The sequence below is a fragment of the Maniola hyperantus genome, chromosome 7 (assembly GCF_902806685.2).
Source record: "Maniola hyperantus chromosome 7, iAphHyp1.2, whole genome shotgun sequence".
Lineage (NCBI taxonomy): Eukaryota > Metazoa > Arthropoda > Insecta > Lepidoptera > Nymphalidae > Maniola > Maniola hyperantus.
In genome coordinates this window covers 10,661,167-10,679,894 of record NC_048542.1, presented here as the reverse complement: position 1 = coordinate 10,679,894, position 18,728 = coordinate 10,661,167, and the positions used below count along the sequence as shown (strand labels likewise).

Genomic DNA, 18,728 nt, shown 5'->3' with positions numbered 1-18,728 from the left:
TTGGCCTTAAAGCTAGAGGTTCTTTAAAGAAAACAAAATTTAGAATGAAATGTCAGTTTATTATAAACAACCTCATTCTTTCTCATTCGTTAATATTACAATATTATGATTTCCAGATATTTAATTGGTATAAGAAAGAGCAAAATATAATAATAATTATTATTGAAGTAGATCTATACAAGTGATTCGAGATATTATAACGTTCTTTTGGAAAACTTTAACAAAACAAAAAGAAGATACAAAAGTAAAATACATATTATATTACAATGACAAAGTATAATACGTGCGCAATGAATTTTTTATATAGTAGTATTATATATTATACAGGGTAGAGTTTACAATTCACACATTTTAAATAAGATATCCTGTATCTGAAGTTTCATTACGTGAAGTTTTATTAACGTGACAAAATCAATTTTCAAGAGAATCTAATAATAGCCTCTAATATTCCTCGAAAGTAATTCAATAAAATACGCCAGGCGTTTTTTATGTGACTGATAAGTAAGTAGGTAATGTGATTTCCGAGACTTGATTACGACCTTTAGATAGACATAATATTGCTACAAAGTTATATTCCATGTTTCGGTTTCATCATCATCAGCCTGTGGACGTCCACTGTTGGACATAGGCCTTCCCTAAAGAGCGCCACCACACCCGGTCCTCAGCCTTCATGTTTCGGTTAAGGTATAGCTATAATAATACTAATAATACCAAATAATACCCTCTTTTTTATATCCGAAATCTGAATATTTACTTCCGAATAGGTACAAAAAGGATATTGTGTTTGAAAGGAATTTTTTTTTAATTGTTTGAAATTCCGAAGTTGAACTGGCAATGGGCACTGCATATACGAGTAAGTCGAAGAACCGATAGATGTTGGGGTCCCAAGACATTAGAATAAAAAAGACCTTGCGCCCGAAAAAACAGCAGACCCCCACTAGCTGGACAGACGACATCAAACAAGTCACAGAGAGCTCTTGGATTCAGGCGGCGCGGCGTAAGACCGCAGCGTGTGGAAGTCCAAGAGACCTATGTTCAGCAGCGTTATTTTTTATAACTTCTTACAAAAAAAAAGTATGTACTTGCACCAAATAATACGCCCAGCGCTGACGTTTTTGAGTTTGCTTTTTCACTGGTTATTTCATTGTAAAGCCGGACCAGAAATATAAAAAAGTTGCTCTGGGAGCGCCACTAGTATAATACTCTATGGTAGTGATGTAATGAATGTCATTTTTTGGACATTCGCGGATGCCCCATTACCAAATGATAAAGAGAAGACTGATGATGTGATTACGAGGTTAAGTTACTTTTTATTACATTAAAAAAACATAAGAAATTAATGGGGTTTGTTTTATTAACCAAATATTACATCATTTTTTTTTATATTCGCAAAACATTCGCAGTAATTTCGCGGAATGCGAATGCGAATATGCAAAAATATGCAAATATCCGCGAATAAGCGAATATTTGTTACATCACATGGTCACTAAGTATATGGTCTTGTATAAATTAGTTCCACGGGTTTTCCGCAATGTGGCGAGATTTTTTTATTTTTCTGGTAAGGCTTAAATGCCGTGCATAGCGCGCGCATAACGAAAAATTTTTTGTTAACAATTGCAGTAACTTCTACTTGATGAAAAAACCATATGAAATGATGACAAAAGAAAATACATAATTCTATATCACATCAATATCTAATAACTAATTCATTTTATTGTAAAGATGAATGACCGTAATTTGTATAATAATTTAATTGTATTCATATTTTAATCAATGTATGTACAATATTCTGAAATCTATCTACAATTCTATTTACAATGAGCGTAAACATTTTAACAATCGTGTACATTGAGAATAACGTTAGTAATAATATTATGTATTCATTAATTATTATATAATCATAACCGGAGACTAAAATTATATTATAATCAATTAATGTTGCATAATAAATAAACATTGGACAAGATATAGAATTAATGAAGCAAACGATCGAAAAATCAGACATTTTTAGGTTTTTAGTAAATAATCTAAATATATATTTAACGAAAAGGTGACTGACTGACTGACTGACTGAATGACTTACTGACTGACTGACTGACTGACTGACTGACTGACTGACTGACTGACTGACTGATCTATCAACGCACAGCTCAAACTACTGGACGGATCGGGCTGAAATTTGGCATGAAGATAGCTATTATGACTTAGGCATCCGCTAAGAAAGGATTTTTGAAAATTCAACTTCTAAGGGGGTGAAATAGGCGGTTGAAATTTGAGTAGTCCACGCGGACGAAGTCGCGAGCATAAGCTAGTGGATTGATATTTCACATGGTTTATTCCATTTAGTGGTAGATGCATCCGACTATTCGAAAGTACTACTTTATTTGAATAAAAAAGATTTTTATTTATTTATTTATCCACCCTAAACATGCCACATTTGACCGAATTCCGGTTTTTATCATTTCCCTGTGATGTAAACACGGAAACGCAGGTCCATGTTATATCCACCCCGTCAAAGTAATTTGTATATTTTTGTTTTAGTCTGGTATGGATAGACGTGTATACGTTTCCACGTATAATACACTCTAGGGTGGCTATATTATGGTGGATAAATGGAATAAATGTTTCATATTAGAATCTTTAACAACATCTATTTGTGATAACTTATTGAGAGATACTTAGTTTGAGACGACTTTCTATTAGCTTTTCTTTCCCAAAATATTTTTATTTCAGAGAAATCAGATAACTACTGTGCTTTTGGAAAAATTTCTGATTGTGAGTTGATATCCTTATTTTTAATAAATTTATAAATTCGGTCAAGTGCTAGTCGGAATCGCACACGAAGGGTTCCGTACCGTCGCGTCGTACAAGAGATAACACTTATTTTTTTTATATTTTTATGACGTCTATTTTGAAATTTCATTATTTGTTGTTATAGCAGGAATAGAAACACACATTCTGTGAAAATTTCAACTCTCTACCTGCTACGGCTCATGAGATACCCGCTGACTAATAAACAGACGGACGGACAGCGGAGGCTTAATACCTTTATAGAGACTTGTTGCCACCCTTCGGGTACGCAACCCTAAAAAAGCAGGTCCCCATAGAACTTTTCGGGAATTTTCCTGAATGGCACATATTTTAGTCTGAAATCTAGTGATTTTAGAGAAGCTTCCAGAACCTAAATGACAAGACTGTCATTTTGTGATCTGCGTTTAATAGATCAGTTAGTCTACAAACGAAGGAAGCATAAAATAAAAAGCTCATTCCTCCTAACTAAACCGAGCCAGCGTAAAATACTCTAGTGCCCGAGCTTTCCTTTATTTAAAAAAAGCATTTTCCATCCGCGTGGAGCCGTGAGCACTAAAACTGTAAAGATAATAGTGTAGACTTTAAAATTTTCCCCAAGCTTAGAATATAATTATAAAACTGTCTAGTCTCTTTTATATAATAGTACAAACATTGTCCAAAACCCACTAACCAGTAATTCTTGGAGTTTGAAAAAATATGCAAACATAGATAATGGAGAAATATTGAAGCTACCCTGAGAGGTAAATTATAATAAAAATGGCTGTGGCAACTCGATGCAAATTAGTCAATTACCAACTACGTAACCGGACATGAGGAAAATCGTTTTACATTGGCAATATTAATAATTATGTATTACTCTCAGACTGAAATGCTTCTCTTCACTTGATCAAAATCAATCCATTCATTTTAGAAGTAGGCGCAGCATAACCTGAAGCATAAAAACTAGAACTGGTAACTGGACGCAAAGTCATAAAATATCCCAGAATATATTGAAATATATAATTTGTTTTGTGAACCAGATATTGAGTCTAACTTAGCTTAAAAGCGCCACAAGTTGGTCTGCCTAAAGGTACGCTTCCACGGGCGATTGAAATTGCGCAATTCCTAGCAATTTAGTCAACGACCACTTGAAGCAATTTACTGCAATACCAAGCAATGTTAAGCGAAATAATTGCTCCAGTTTGCTACACTTATTGCTCTAGATTGATCCATACGTGTTACCGAGCAGCAATTACTTTAAAAAAATGCTTATGTAAGCTGGCCTTAAATCAAATAAAGAAATGAATTGCAATTTCATGGTAATTTCTCAGTAGGTATGTCAGTTAAATGAATAGGCCTATTGGAACCCAATTACTGTGCCAATAAGGAACTGAACTCGTTTGGATCGTTTGAATCGGAATATTATTAGAAGTCCTACAAAACGCGCACGAGTGGAAATTTATTCAAATGAAAGGATCGAAATTAATTCGGATAGAATAAAAATTATCTTCATTGAATCAAGGAATGAATACAGTTTACTACAGTTGAATTGTTTAAAATACAGTTGAAAATACCAATATTTCATAGCTCACGCATTAGTGTACAAACATTTAGCTTAGACGCAAATTCAGAAAACACTAACAAATTAACAGAATTGCGAATATGAACGTTAAAACTAAAAGTATCACAATAACATTTCAAAACAAACAATAACTATAAATTTTACAATATGTAGATTGTAGGTATGTGTTTTCATGCCCGAACCATTAAACAGTTGCAAAATGCAAATATTCTGATAGTAATAGTGGCATGACTCGGTGTAGAGTTCACTCATAATTTTAATACGAAACGGAAAGCTTTTGGGTTCGTTTACATATCCTATCTCTTCTCTTCATGATTGTATTCAGAGTTAGTTACATATTATCTGTTTTTGTGATTTTATTTCTCCCCTTAATGGCTAGTTCACAAATGTATTTTCATTGAAAACGTGACACTGGAGTGTACAGTGTGACAGTACGTGGCCAAAAGTGATGAACATCGACCTTTTTTTTTTTTAATAAAGAATATTAGCCATGTTAAATGACTAATATTCCCCTTTCCTCTCCAACTAAGCGTCAGGCTTGTGCTAGGAGTAGGTACGACAATAGTGCAACGGGCGGGGTTTGAACCGTCGACCTTTCGGTTTTCAGTCCATTCCTTTACCGGTTGAGCAGGATGACATTTCAGGTTTGTAGAGCATTGTCTCTGTCACTCATACCCATATGACGTTTTGTCGGACTCAACGACCGAGACAGTGCTTTACAAATCTGCTATCTCCTTCTAAAGATTGATGATCATCACTTTTGGCCGCGTACTGTACGGTGTTGTGTCGTAAAGAGCTGTCAAATCATATTGTTCTTTTGCTCGCCTGTTCATTCTAAATGACAGATTAATGAAGCCACTGCCGTTTAATGAAGCATGCCTCGAGGAATAAATGAATCATTCATTCATTCATAGGTAGGTATCAAAAGTTGCGTAAACCCCGCGCGAATATAAATGTCTATGTCACTACGCGTATGTGTTATGCACACAAACGTATACATTTTTCTTCACTTTTTAAAATGCAACTGTTGAGTTTCGCCTATCTAGATTCTGCAGCATTACAATCTTTGCTTACAACAAAAATATATATTTTCCTTCTCCAAATTGCGACAAAGGGTTGATGATTTCAGTCAAAGAAACTCTGAAATGGCTGTCTTAAAATATTTTGTTTTCTTTAAACATTTATAGGAAAAGAAACGCCAAGTCTCGGATTACAGTCGTAGAAATTCAAAGTTAATCTCAAGTAAAGTAACTCCACCCGTAAACAGTTGCAGTGGACGGCTATTTGAAATTTATCCACTTTGTTCAAGAAAACAATGTAGAAACGCCGGCGAGGAAATAAAAAGGAAAAGAAAGTTTATAAAGAGTATTTTTAAATGAGTAGACAACGACACGCTTATTAAGTCATGAACATATTTGTTCATTTTGTTGGGTTTTAAGTCAGAACTTAATACGCTCTGAACGAAATTTGTTTCTTGATATTGAGTCTAGGTCCTTTCTATTAATTTGTTTCATGCCAGTAATACATTGAAAACTCTTTAATAGAAATTATTACCAAACAAAAACTAAACCGTCCGTTTTTAGAGAAAGGTTTAATCATTGTTAAGATTTTTAAGTAGGTATATTAACAAGCTAAGTAAGACATGAGATTTAAAAATTGGTCACTTATGGTTTAACCGCATGTTATCTTTTACAAAGAAGTATTATTGTATTAAAGTATTAAACTCGATCATTATTGTAACATTTTCAATAAGTAGGTATTTTACTTTGTCCATAGTGAAAGCGCAATAGGTAAACCCATGCAAACCCTAACTTGTAAAAGGTGAAAAGTTTATGATACTTTTATTAACGAAATTCGTTTTATATTTTCAAAAAATCTTTAAAGACGAAATTCAAACTTCAATAAACTCGTGCTATAGTTTTTCAAACACTTTATAACTGCGTAGTTCTCAAACTTAGCTAACTTTGACGGAACTCGATCATTCTTTAAAAAGTAATAAATGTTCATAACTGCAAGTAAAACTCCCGATAGCGAAAAATGTGCTGAGACAGTGTGTGGACTTTCTAAGCGATTTTTATTTCTCTTTGAACAGTTAAACAACAAATTAGAACTGCAGCTGCCTATCTATAAAATCGATAGATACATACTACATAGTTTGCGACAGGTCGAGATGGCAATCGGGGTAGAAGGCGAGGGGACACCTCACACACCCACACCTCACCCACGCTCGCAGCACCGGGTTAGCGGGCTGCGAGCAGCGGGCTGTGCGGATGTGCGGGGCGTCTCCCCGATCGCCATTTTGACTATTATGTACATAATATTGTCAAAATTAAATTAAAAATAAAATTGAGTAGGTACTTCGGTATAATATCTTCTACTGATTATTATTTACGATTATGTTTTTACATTTTTTTACTGATTTTTCGATCGAATTGTTAAAGACAGAATCAATTTTCAAAAGAAAAATATAATTAAAGAATATAATTTTCTTGTAATCATAACATTTCATTAACTTTTTCATTTTAATTTCATTTCTCAACCTCTCTAAATAAGTCAATCCTTAGTTTCGAATCATCAGTCTTAGATGCTATTTGAGGATCATTTCTTGACTTTCGGATACTGACCTCACCATTTGTTACAGCTTTCAAACACAATTTTCAACGTTACATATGCTTACATGTCCTAAAAAGTTCAACATTATCCGTTCTTATACTAAGAATAAAACTATGTACTCGTATATGACTTTTTACACCACATTGCGCGTACATTACGCGCTAAGTATGTGTCAACTAAGGTAACTAGTCAATAAAACCAGAGTGGGGTGCAGCATTGAAGCGGCTCCTCGTTGCATCGCCAGAGGATTTTCGCCTGCAAAGAGATTTGAATAAATAGACAATTCACGAAATCGGTTTATATGAATATCGATTAGAATAACACTCGTCTGGAAATCGAAGTGAGGTTATTTCTTTGGATTGAGAAAATCAGAACGCTCAGTTAAGCTGCATCCACCGCAATACAAATTTAAATTTTGTGATGCCCGCTGCATATTTTCGATGCAAATTCTTACTAGGTAGGTACTATTTACTAATAAAGTGTAACATAATCTGCCGCATTGTATCTCAAGCAGAGTTTGGTAAATTATAATCGATTGAGTAATTTTATTGTCGATTAAAGGTGCATTTACATATTCGCAAGAGAACACACGGCAATCGGTTAGCCGGGACGCGAGCTGTTTTTTCACACATTTTGTCTCTAGTCTCGTCTTGCGCAGCGGCGAGAGGCGGCAAGTGGTGAGACAGTCCATGTGATGACGAATATGTAAATGCACGGAAGCGTAAATTAGCCCAGTCGTATCAATATCAATATATTATTATTGTCAATAAGCACGAGCCAGATGGTGCTGAATTTGATAAAAATTTACGCTTCGACGCAACATTAATTTTCACCAAACGTGACGCACGATTCAATTTTGATAACTAGCCTGGACGTGGATTAAGAGCTAATATATTTTCATCTAAGTGTTCTTCATATGAAATTAAAATTTTAAGCGTTATCATACTGTTTTACAATTACCTATTTATTTTCGAAAAAATCATAGTAATATACCTACACTATTACTCGTAACATATTATATAATGAAGTATGTTGAAGTAGGTAAGTACCTACATATCACGTCAAAGTTAACAATTAAGACCCAAGCGGAATGCGCTTTCACTATTTTATGTAACTTAAACCCAATAAATGAATTGTTTCTCGGGTGAGATCTATAGAGCGCACTCTGACTTTGCTTAGAGTTAAGACAGAGTTAAAACGAGACAGAGCTATATCTCTCACATAAATCCGTCTCGTTTTAACTCAATCTTAAGTCTGAGCGAAGTCAAAGTGCGCTCTATAGATCTCAGCCTTATTAGACAAATGCTATTTTTTGCAGTTAAAACGGCGCGTACACGCATCCGAGCGAAGTGTCAAGTTAACTTTCACGGGTTGTGAATATGGTTGTTACACTATAACAATAAAGTAGTCTATCATCATGATCAACCCATCGCCGGCTCACTGCAGAGCACGGGTCTCCTCTCAGAATGAGAAGGGTTTGGCCATAGTCTACCACGCTGGCCATGTGCGGATTGGTAGACTTCACACACCATTGAGAACATTATGGAGAACTCACAGGCATGCAGGTTTCTTCACGATGTTTTCCTTAACCGTTAAAGCAAGTGATATTTAATTACTTAAAACGCACATAACTCCGAAAAGTTAGAGGTGCGTGCCCGGGATCGAACCCCCGACCTCCGATTAGAAGGCGGACGTCCTAACCACTAGGCTATCACAGGTATAATTAGTCTATACGTGACACTAAATACTTATAATATTATCATACCTCTCAATACATGCACAGATACAGCAGACGCGGCGACGTCAGCGAGTGAGCATGTATAGTTCCCAGAGTCGTTTCTATTCGCATTCGCAATGTAGAGTCTAGACAATGCACCGTTTGACGTAGCCTCGGTTTTCACACTGTTAAAAAAATTAAATGGTTAAAGAGAAATATTTGACCATTTCCGCTTATTTCGTAGCCTATCCTAACCACAGTTTCTCAGCAAATAAAACTAAGACTACGAACTTATTAGGTTTTATAGATTCTGAATAAGATATGTGATAAATAGACAAACATACAGAGGTTATTCCATAATTCATGTTTTAAAATACCGTGGAGAGGTACTCAACACTATAAAATATTTAGCCTTAGCAGTACAGGAGAGGTAACATTATTACTTTCTAGTGGAAAATATTAATCTAGTTGAAACACAAAGGCCATCATTTCCGGGACTGTGCTAAGTTACACGGAATGACACTTTACTAAATTTGTGGGACCAAGGAAAACCCGTATAATGAAATCAGTGTTTTAATTAAAACATTTATTCAACCATGACAATTCTCAAACAAAGGGCTACTGAGTATTAACTGTTATTTTCTTTCAAATAAATCCGGCCCCAAACATTCACATACGCTTACAATAGTAGGGGAGCCTAAGATGCTAAATAGGGATTTACTCGAGCGTCGTGGAAACCTATTAGATTGTGAAGATTAGGTGCTAAAAAGAAAAAAAGGTTATAATATGATGTAACCCCTTTCACTGGAGGGGAGAGCGCGTGCAGGTTTTCAAAAATGTAAAAAAAGCATTCACAAAGAAATACTTGAGCACTTTAGTATTAATATATTAATAGTAGGTACCTATATAATGCGCCCCACGTGGTTTTTTATCACAAAAATATTTATCTACCGGTGTGGCATGGTGGGGGTGGTCGTACGAAGGTGTGAAGGCGGCGCTCCATCTTAGGCTGCATTATCACTTCCCACCAGGTCTAATTGCAGCCAAGCGCGAGTATATTATAAATTTTAAAAAAATATATATACCCAAAAACATTTATCGAGCGTGTCAGATATTGATAAGGGATGTTAAGTGAATCGTCAAGTAGCGTCTATTATATTCAAAAAACTGACGATTTGGACGCAACCAAAAGTCATAACCGATTTTTGAAACTTCGTGACTCTCCCTTTTCCTTAGGTCACGCTCAAATTGTCAGATCAATGAAATGCACACTTTTCTGCATCTAATTAGGTAACTTACCTTGTCTTAATCTGACGCGCTCGAGTAAATCCCAAAATCGCCTCTTGGGCTCCCCTACCATAGGCACAAGCTACGAGTATTACATTTTGCGATACCTGTTCTCTGGAATCAACGTGAAAATGACAAGAACAGTATGCCTCGAATTTCAAACGAAGTAGGTAATGTCGTTTTTCTGAACATGATTTTAAAAGCATGCAAAAGTTTCCTTCGGGAAAATCAAAAATAAGTAGGTGTCTTATGTCACTCTCAAATTGTCAGATCAATGAAATGCACACTTTTCTGCATCTAATTAACTTACCTTGTCTTAATCTGACGCGCTCGAGTAAATCTCAAAATCCCCTCTTGGGCTCCCCTACCACAAAGGGCCACTGACAATTTCTTTGTCCGCGTTTTTAGAATGCAAATTGTACGGGAAATCAACGCTTAGATCGGTTATCCTTTTGATTATATTGTTTGGGTTGTTGTAAGATAGGAATTTGTTCAATAATTACAGTTACCTACTATTGTTTTGAGTTTATTGGCCCTTGGAGTCGGATAAATGAAAGTGGACCGCATAACTAAAGTTATAAACTAATAAACAGTTTTGATTAAGCCGGGCGTAAGCTTTATTATTTTCATTTTGTATTATTAACACGTGATATTAGGAATGGGGACGGGTCCTAATGTGGGACGCAATGTGCGTTGACACATTGACTCCGTGTTGTATCAGGGAGACAGCATCAAGCAAGACCGCAACAGAAATGTCTGAAACCTCTTTTGTTTTTGCCTCTTTTGTCGTGAGTACGACTGGGGGCACACGAAGCGTTGCGGCGCCGCACCGCAAAGATTTCACCGTGCGGGCACACGAGCGGTGCGGCGCCGCACCGGACTTGCAACCATCGAAACGAGGCGGGGAGGGGTGAATGCGTTGCGACGTTGGAGCGGCACCGCTCAGTTCTGCCAAAAGTGGTTGAATCAATGACCTTGCCTTCTTTGAACTACATTTGTAGTTTTTGCGTCGCATTGTTTACTTGACATTCTTTGTTTTAAGTTGTATAAACAATACAAAAATATTCAAGGTCCAGTTGGCTGTAAAAACTGAATTGCTAAAGTGCAGGTTCTAGAGTATTTCATTTATGTTACGACCGGCTAGTAAGTACATAAAATCAAATTGTATTGGTATAAAAAATATTATTGGTAGGGAGGACCCTACCAAATGTCAACCATAAGTTATCAATCTCCACAGAGATTAGCCATCTGCGTGGCGCCAGAGATGCAGTGCACAAGTGTGTGAGCAAACACAGGTAAACTGTCTATTTTCTCATTTTCATAGCCTGATGTGACGGCAATACGACACGACCGGCGAGAGATCAAGCCAACGGCTTTACGTCCTTTCCGAGGCACTGAAGTAATCACCGACAACTTCCCAACTCCGGGCTAGAAAAGAGAAAAAAAAAGAATCCCCAATACCTAACGAATTTTGGCACAAACTGGGATCAAACTCACCTCTTCGTCATAATATGCAGTCAAACATGCCCTATACCTAAGAGGCGGTTAAAAATATTAACACATTATAGGTATTTTAAATATTGTTCCAGTTCACGTCTTTTTATTTAGTATTTGTTCATCCCTAGATTATAAATTATCATTATTTCACACCAAAGACCCTTAATTTCACGGGCTGTTATTTGTCTGAATTGCCCTAAATAATAAATCTTCCGGGAGTCCGGTATTAATTAACTTCAAATAGAAATTGGAATAATCATTCCTTTTAACTCAAATATAGGTATAGTACGCGACAGGTTAAGATGACAATAGGGGAGGGAACGCCCCGCACACCCGCACAGCCCCCGCGCTACACAGGTGCGGGCGAGCGCGGGTGACGTGCGGGTGTGCGGGGAGTCCTCCCGCCTCATACCCCGATTGCCATCTCGATCTGTCTTGGACTATTACCTGCTCATTCGAAGATTTACGTTTATGGGCATATAATTGGTTACTTTAATGTTTTAAATTAGTAGAAAATTACGGAAAAGGTTGGCTGAATTTCATCATATTTTATGCGTAAAATTACCCTTTTTAACTAATATTTAATAGGTGATGTATTGTAATAACAATGTTTTATAGAATTTTTAATGTTGTTACTTAGTCCAAAGCTAATCTATTAATCTGTTATCCCATAATAACATTATCGTATGTGTTTCTGCCAGATTTTCTTCAGTGTTTAATTTTTAGTAGGTATAATGGCGCATATTAGCTGTAGGAAGCTGTCTATGCAGCTGTGAGTAGTCGAATAAAATAGCTGTGTGCTTTTATTTTATTATTTTTAGAATAAATACGGAATCATTATGTATATCTGCTAGTTAAGGATTTTTCAATGCTTTTCTATGAAAAATCAAAATATACCTAATATTATTATTAATCTGTATAAACAATATAAGTACGTTATATCCCTTCATAACAAAATATTGATACAACAAAATATTGCTGAGTCAACATGGTACAAAAAAAATTAAATCTTGTTACATTAATATTAGGTTTTCTTAGAAAAAAAATATTTTTTTTAAATCTAATTTATTTGAAGGGGTTTGCTCACGAAGTAAGCATGTCACCCCTGTAGAGTACAAATCGTATACAAAAATGTCTTAATTTCTACGTCTAAGCCCTTTTAATACTATAAATTTGTACAGCATCCTTGCCTTCTCGGATGCCGGGATATGTTCCTATATTTAGGAGATTTACATGGAAAAAATGGTTATGGTCCATAAAATCTGAACGTACCTGACGCCACCACGTTTGGTGTCATAATTTAGCAGTCTTCCGCCATGCTTCCAGTTGACCTGCCGTGCTGGTTGTGGGACCTCACTGACGACGCATCGCAACTCTATGATTGAACCCTCCTTGTAGAACTTGTCTTGAAGAGGTCGTCCGCGCTCGTCCACTATCTCGACTTTTGGCACTGTAGGAAGGAAATAGTTTTTGTTAGTCATCATTAAATTAATGCTTACGTTATATGGGTTGTCTACGTTATTATTACTAAATAATGCCCACGATTTCGTCCGTATGGATTTATAGACACTAAGTTTTTGCAGATATCATCGCAATTGTCTGCTTAATTTGCTTAGCGATTGAACTCGTTTATTCCTTTGTGACTATCAGTTGCATGCATTTTGGCAATACAATTGATGAATTGTAAACCACTCACTGACATTGTCAAATGAATTTTAAAATAGTAAAACTTGAAAGCCGATTAATGATTTATTACCTCCCGATCCCGAAAATGATTTATGGGGCTTTGACGATTTGAAAAAGCTTGCCATTTTTTTTGCAAACCCGTACTTTTGCATAATTCACAAAAATGATTTGATGTTGATTACAGAAGATGATGATTTAGAGAGAGAACGATTATAGACTTGATTTAATTTTATTTGAATTACCTCCCGATCCCGAAAATGGGCATTGACGATTTGAAAAAGCTTGCAATTTTTTTATCAAACCAGTGTTTTTGCATAATTCACAAAAATGATTTGACGTAGAATACAGAAGAGAGAATGATTACAGACGTGATTTAATTTCATCTGAATTTCATTTTAAGACCAAGACGGCTAGCACAGAATAATATTACCAAACCTATAGTGCGCGACAGGTCGAGATGACAATCGGGGGTATAAGACGGGGGGCACGTCCCGCATATGCGCACTGTGCGGGTGTGCGGGGCATCCTCACACCGAGTGCCATCTCGAACAGTCGCGTACTAGACCTATTATTCTGATAAATAATGTCAAATGTATAATTCGCTAAATAAATAGTTTTTAAAAGTTTTTGACGCGAGCTGCAGTTTTGCATCTATCTTGGTGGCCATTTTTACTTGCTAAAACTGAATTTCAGAAAATATTGAGGGAGTGTCATCGGCTGTTGCTTTCATAAAGTTGACAGTACCAACCCCGGTAGAGCTAAGTTTTCTTTGTTAGAGTTCCTACCTAGCAGTTTTCATTTTACCAGAACTATCTTAAGGGCTTGGACACACGCGACGCGTAATGGCAACTGCTTGGTAACGATACACATCACGCGCATACCTACACGTGTACGCTTTGTAATACAATTAATTAATTACGTCACTCTGCAAAGCGCAATAGTAACTGCGTCGTCTGCAAGCGGCATTCTGGTACGCTTTGGCCTTTCTAAAGGCTTTCATACAGCTACTTGTATCAAAATTAAGGTGCTGGCAAACAAAACGATGTAATTTCATTAAATAGTTTTTTACAGGAGGAGCAAAAAAACTGAAAACTGTCGAAACTTTACTGTACTTGTTCCGTTTTGATCGAAATCCCGAACTTTTTGCCTACTCAATTCCAACATAGTTTTAGGCCGTTTTACTTGAAAATAAGTTCAGATTTGTATTTAATATGTCAAAACGTCTGAATAAAAGAAAAAAGTATGTTTAACAAAAGTGTAATCACATCGTTTCTCAATATCTAGAAGCCAGATTGAACACGCGTTGCCGTGGCTGTCCAGCGTGTATCCATGCCTTAAATGATAATTAAGCTAGGTTGAAAACTTCTACGTTTACTCTAACCTTTTCCTCCCTATTTCTATTGCCCCCAGGTAATATACGAAACGCTTTTCAAATTTTAAGCTTAAAGAAGCTTCTCCTGAAGTATGTAGGATATAAAGTAGGTACTTAAATTTAACAGAAGCTGAAAATCTTGCGAGTAAACATTTCTCAAACTATATAATTAAGGTATCTAAAAGATCTCTGGGTATTAATTCTAATACTCACATAGTATAGAAACGTTTCAGCTATAAATGAAGACGCGCACATGTTCCTTTTAAGCTTTATCTACCTAAGCATTAACTTTTAAGTAAGTAGGTAGATCATCATCATTATCAACTGAAATACGTGTGGACGTCATGTGCTGGACATGGGTCTCTTGTAGGGACTTCCACGGTCTTGCGCCGCCTGAATCCAGCGGCTCCCTGCGACTCGTTTGATGTCGTCTGTCCACCTAGTGTAGAGTCTTCCAACACTGCGATTTCCGGTACGAGGTCGCATTGGGACCCCAACGTCTATCGATTTTTCGAACTATGTGCCCTGCCTATTGCCATTTCAGCTTCACAACTCGTTTAGTAGGTAGCTAGATGCCTACACTTACCTAATGCATATTTTCATAATCATGGGAAGTAACATTTAATAATCCTACTAATATTATAAATGTGAAAGTGTGGATGTTTGGATGTTTGTTACTCAATCACGCAAAAACGGCTGAACGGTTTGGATGAAATTTGGAATGGACATAGATTATACCCTGGATTAACATGAGCTACTTTTTATCCCGGAAAATCAAAGAGTTCCCGCGGGATTTTGAAAAATGTAAATCCACGCGGACGAAGTCGCGGGAATCAGCTAGTTCTAAATAAATCTATACTAATATTATTATAAATGCGAAAGTGTGTCTGTCTGTCTGTCTGCTAGCTTTTCACGGCCCATCCATTCAACTGATTTTAATGAAATTTGGTACAGGCATAGCTTGCATCCCGGGGAAGGACATAGGCTACTTTTTATCCCGGAAAATTAAAGAGTTCCCACGGGATATTCAAAAACCTAAATCCACGCGGACGAAGTCGCGGGCATCATCTAGTAAGTTATAATTTAGCATCAAAAACACTATTATTTACCCTGTAGAAACAGTTCGCACGACATCACTTACATACTCCAGGAAATGTCTCTCTGCAAATAGGTACCTTCCTAAACGCTAAAAAAGGTACCTCCCTGTTTATTATTCTAACCCACGCTTAGCTGACCAGCGGGTAACGCAAAACGGTACCTTAACTCGGGTTAAATACCCTGTTAATATGTTATGGAGCTGAGATTCCACAAAAGCATTTTAAGCGTTATTTAAACATGTAATTGAAGACAAACGTCGGAAGTTACCCCTGGCATCGTGTGAACATAAATTAAATTTCTTATCCGACCCGGGTATACGTTAGATTGGAATTTCTGTTTATTTTCCCTTAGATAATGTTTTAATTAAGTATTATCTTTTAACCCGGTTTAGTTCATTGTAAATAATGTCTTCATGTTGAAATCGAATTTGTTTCGTAGACTTAGATTGGGTTGAAGAGTTGCCGGATAAGCTTACAGACATTTAATCCGTTACAATGTGGAAAAACCATTCAAGTGCGAGTCGGATTCGCACAATTAGGGTTCCGTACTATCGTACAAGAAAATCCCAAACCTAACCCACCGCGCACTCGTGACCTCGTGACCTCGTGCAAGTCACTGGTTTGACAACGCTATCTATGATGTGGTTTAGTAAATTATTTGTTCAAGTACACGTCATTTTTTTTTTTTTTTGTGATGTAACTAAAAATCCATGGTTTTCGGATATTTTCTTTTACTTGTGCTATAAGACCTATATAACTGCCAAATTTCATGATTCTAATTTCTGGGTCAACGGAAGGTACCTACCCTATAGGTTTCTTGACAAACTCGACAGACAGGCAACAAAGTGATCTCATAAGGGTTCCTTTTTTCCTTTTGAGGTACGGAACCCTGAAAAACATTTTATCGTTCTCAAAAATGAGTTTTATTTATTCATAAAGTTTTTTAATACTTTTCAATACTTTTTTATGCGTGTATTTTATTTAGGTAGGTAAATCTTGATTGTACCAATTTAACCAAATAAATACCTTTAACTTTTATTACTTACTAGCTGCCCTGGCGAACTTCGTACCGCCAAACAGTCGATTCAGGAATTTTTTAAATTTTTCTCTCCGTAAGAACCATCCTCATACTTCAAGGAATATTATAAAAAAAAGAATTAGCGAAATCGGTTCAGCTGTTCTCGAGATTTGCGATGAGCAACACATTTAGTGATTCATTTTTATATTATAGAAGATTGAGATTCTCATACGAGTAGGATTTGATAATATTCAAATAATCTGTAATACCTACCCTTGTTCTATTTATTATGGTGAAACAAACCCTTGTAAGCAATTTTCCTAATAAAAGGATCGTGTTCTACAAATTTCTGCTCGAACTTTTATCGGTAACAAGGAAAGGGCCTATTAGCCTTGTATTAAAATTCCTTCCGAACGCTCCTTTAGGGATGTGACTGTCCTATTTTAGTCTTAATTCTACCTTTCACGTTCGACCTTCGTATACCCGGTCAATTTCATCTTACATACCTATGTCTTTACATAATATATCATTCTATAAAGATTGAAGCAAACAAAACGCGACAGAAGCGCGTCGCGAAGGCTCCTGAACGATAAGGCACTACGCAAAACACGCGTCAACGCGTGTATGATTTGTTGTGATGAACTGTACTTGTATAAATAAAATAAATAAATAAACAAAGCCTTTATTGCTGAATTTACAACAATTAATTCAAATCTCGCACTTTATTTGCTTTGCGATCAGTATAAAGCACGTCAAAAGAAAGAGACTCTCAACGGCGCATAGCAGAGGCAGCGCATATACGCGCGCTCTCTGGATTGTGCGACGTCGTATGTTTATTACAATCTATCATGTTAGACACGTTATCGTCGCGCGTTTTGTGTTTCAAGCCTTGCAACCTCCCTATTTAATTGTGTTCTAAGGACGATGGGATTTATTGGGTAGATGAAAAATGTATCTAGGATTTTCGATAAAAATGTATTCAAACATACAGAATCTTATAATTTGTGTGGTAGACAATTTCGTTGAGCATTTAACAGGATCGTGTTTGGTGCCGCGCTCTTGGAAAGGCCTATAAGCAGCAGTGGACACATACAGGCTGATGGAATGGAATGGAATTTAACCCAACTTTGTACCAACTAATAGTTGAAATTTTTTAGCACCAGCAAACTTATAGTTTTCTTTTAATATGTAATGTGGCCGGCCTAACTATAAGATTACCTGGCTCGATGGTGCCTGAGTATGTAATAATATGTATTATGTAAAAGTAGGCACAACACATAGGTATTTTCGCGTGGAATCCCAAACATGCCTCTACGGATCACATTATGTAAAACATCTTATTAAGATCATTCCCTGATAAAAATAATTTTAGGGACCTGACAACTATGATGGGAAATTTTATATTTCTCTATACCTATCAAATATTCATCCAATTTGTTTGCCAATTTGATATTTTTGAACTAAAAACTTCTCCAAGAACGTTGGGTGATTTTGGGATGAGTCAAAAGTTCAAAGTCGCGTCACTGACATGCTAATGTTAATAATTCTCGGAGTGCCGATAGATGTTAAAATTAAACTTAATTATGTAAATGGAAATAGGTTTTAATTAAGTAAGTAATTTGAAAATTCAAAATAGACACTGTTATTTCACAGTTTTAAGTTTTCACTTCTGTCGGCAGTCCTCAGTGACTGCTTATTTATTTTTATTTATCTGGGGCTTTACAACGGTGAAATGACAACTACAGTGTGACGATCGCAATGATTTATTGGTTGACGCTCGCTCACTATTGGCAACAATGGGTTGTTGCAACAAGAATTTCAGCCAATCACAACAATTGAGATTGTAATAATGATTAATGCCGGTTGCCCAGAATCGACCTACCGACCTTTGTAAATCTATTATTAGAGAAAATGTTAATCAAGGGACAAAATCGATGTGTTATACTTTTTAGGCAACGTGTTCTATCCCGACCTTTATCTCGGATGAAATATTGCCGTGATACGGTCAGGCCAATATGTGCAAAAACTAATAACCTGCCACTACCAATAGATTTATAAATATGTTCCGA

General features: G+C 36.3%; 1 protein-coding gene across 2 annotated transcripts in view; it reads right to left on the bottom strand.

Moving 5' to 3' along the window:
• Positions 1 to 323: 323 nt before the first annotated feature.
• The window catches only part of LOC117984054 (neuronal growth regulator 1-like), a 137,636-nt gene continuing 119,231 nt past the window's right edge, over positions 324 to 18,728 (bottom strand). For both annotated transcript variants that reach the window (XM_034970706.2, XM_069499690.1), the window contains 3 exons: positions 12,759 to 12,936; positions 8,751 to 8,887; positions 324 to 7,240 (listed from right to left, as the gene is read on the bottom strand). In XM_034970706.2, the coding sequence (XP_034826597.1) occupies positions 7,158 to 7,240; positions 8,751 to 8,887; positions 12,759 to 12,936 (398 nt within the window). In that variant the 3' untranslated portion in view covers positions 324 to 7,157. The remainder of the gene's footprint in view (positions 7,241 to 8,750; positions 8,888 to 12,758; positions 12,937 to 18,728) is intronic.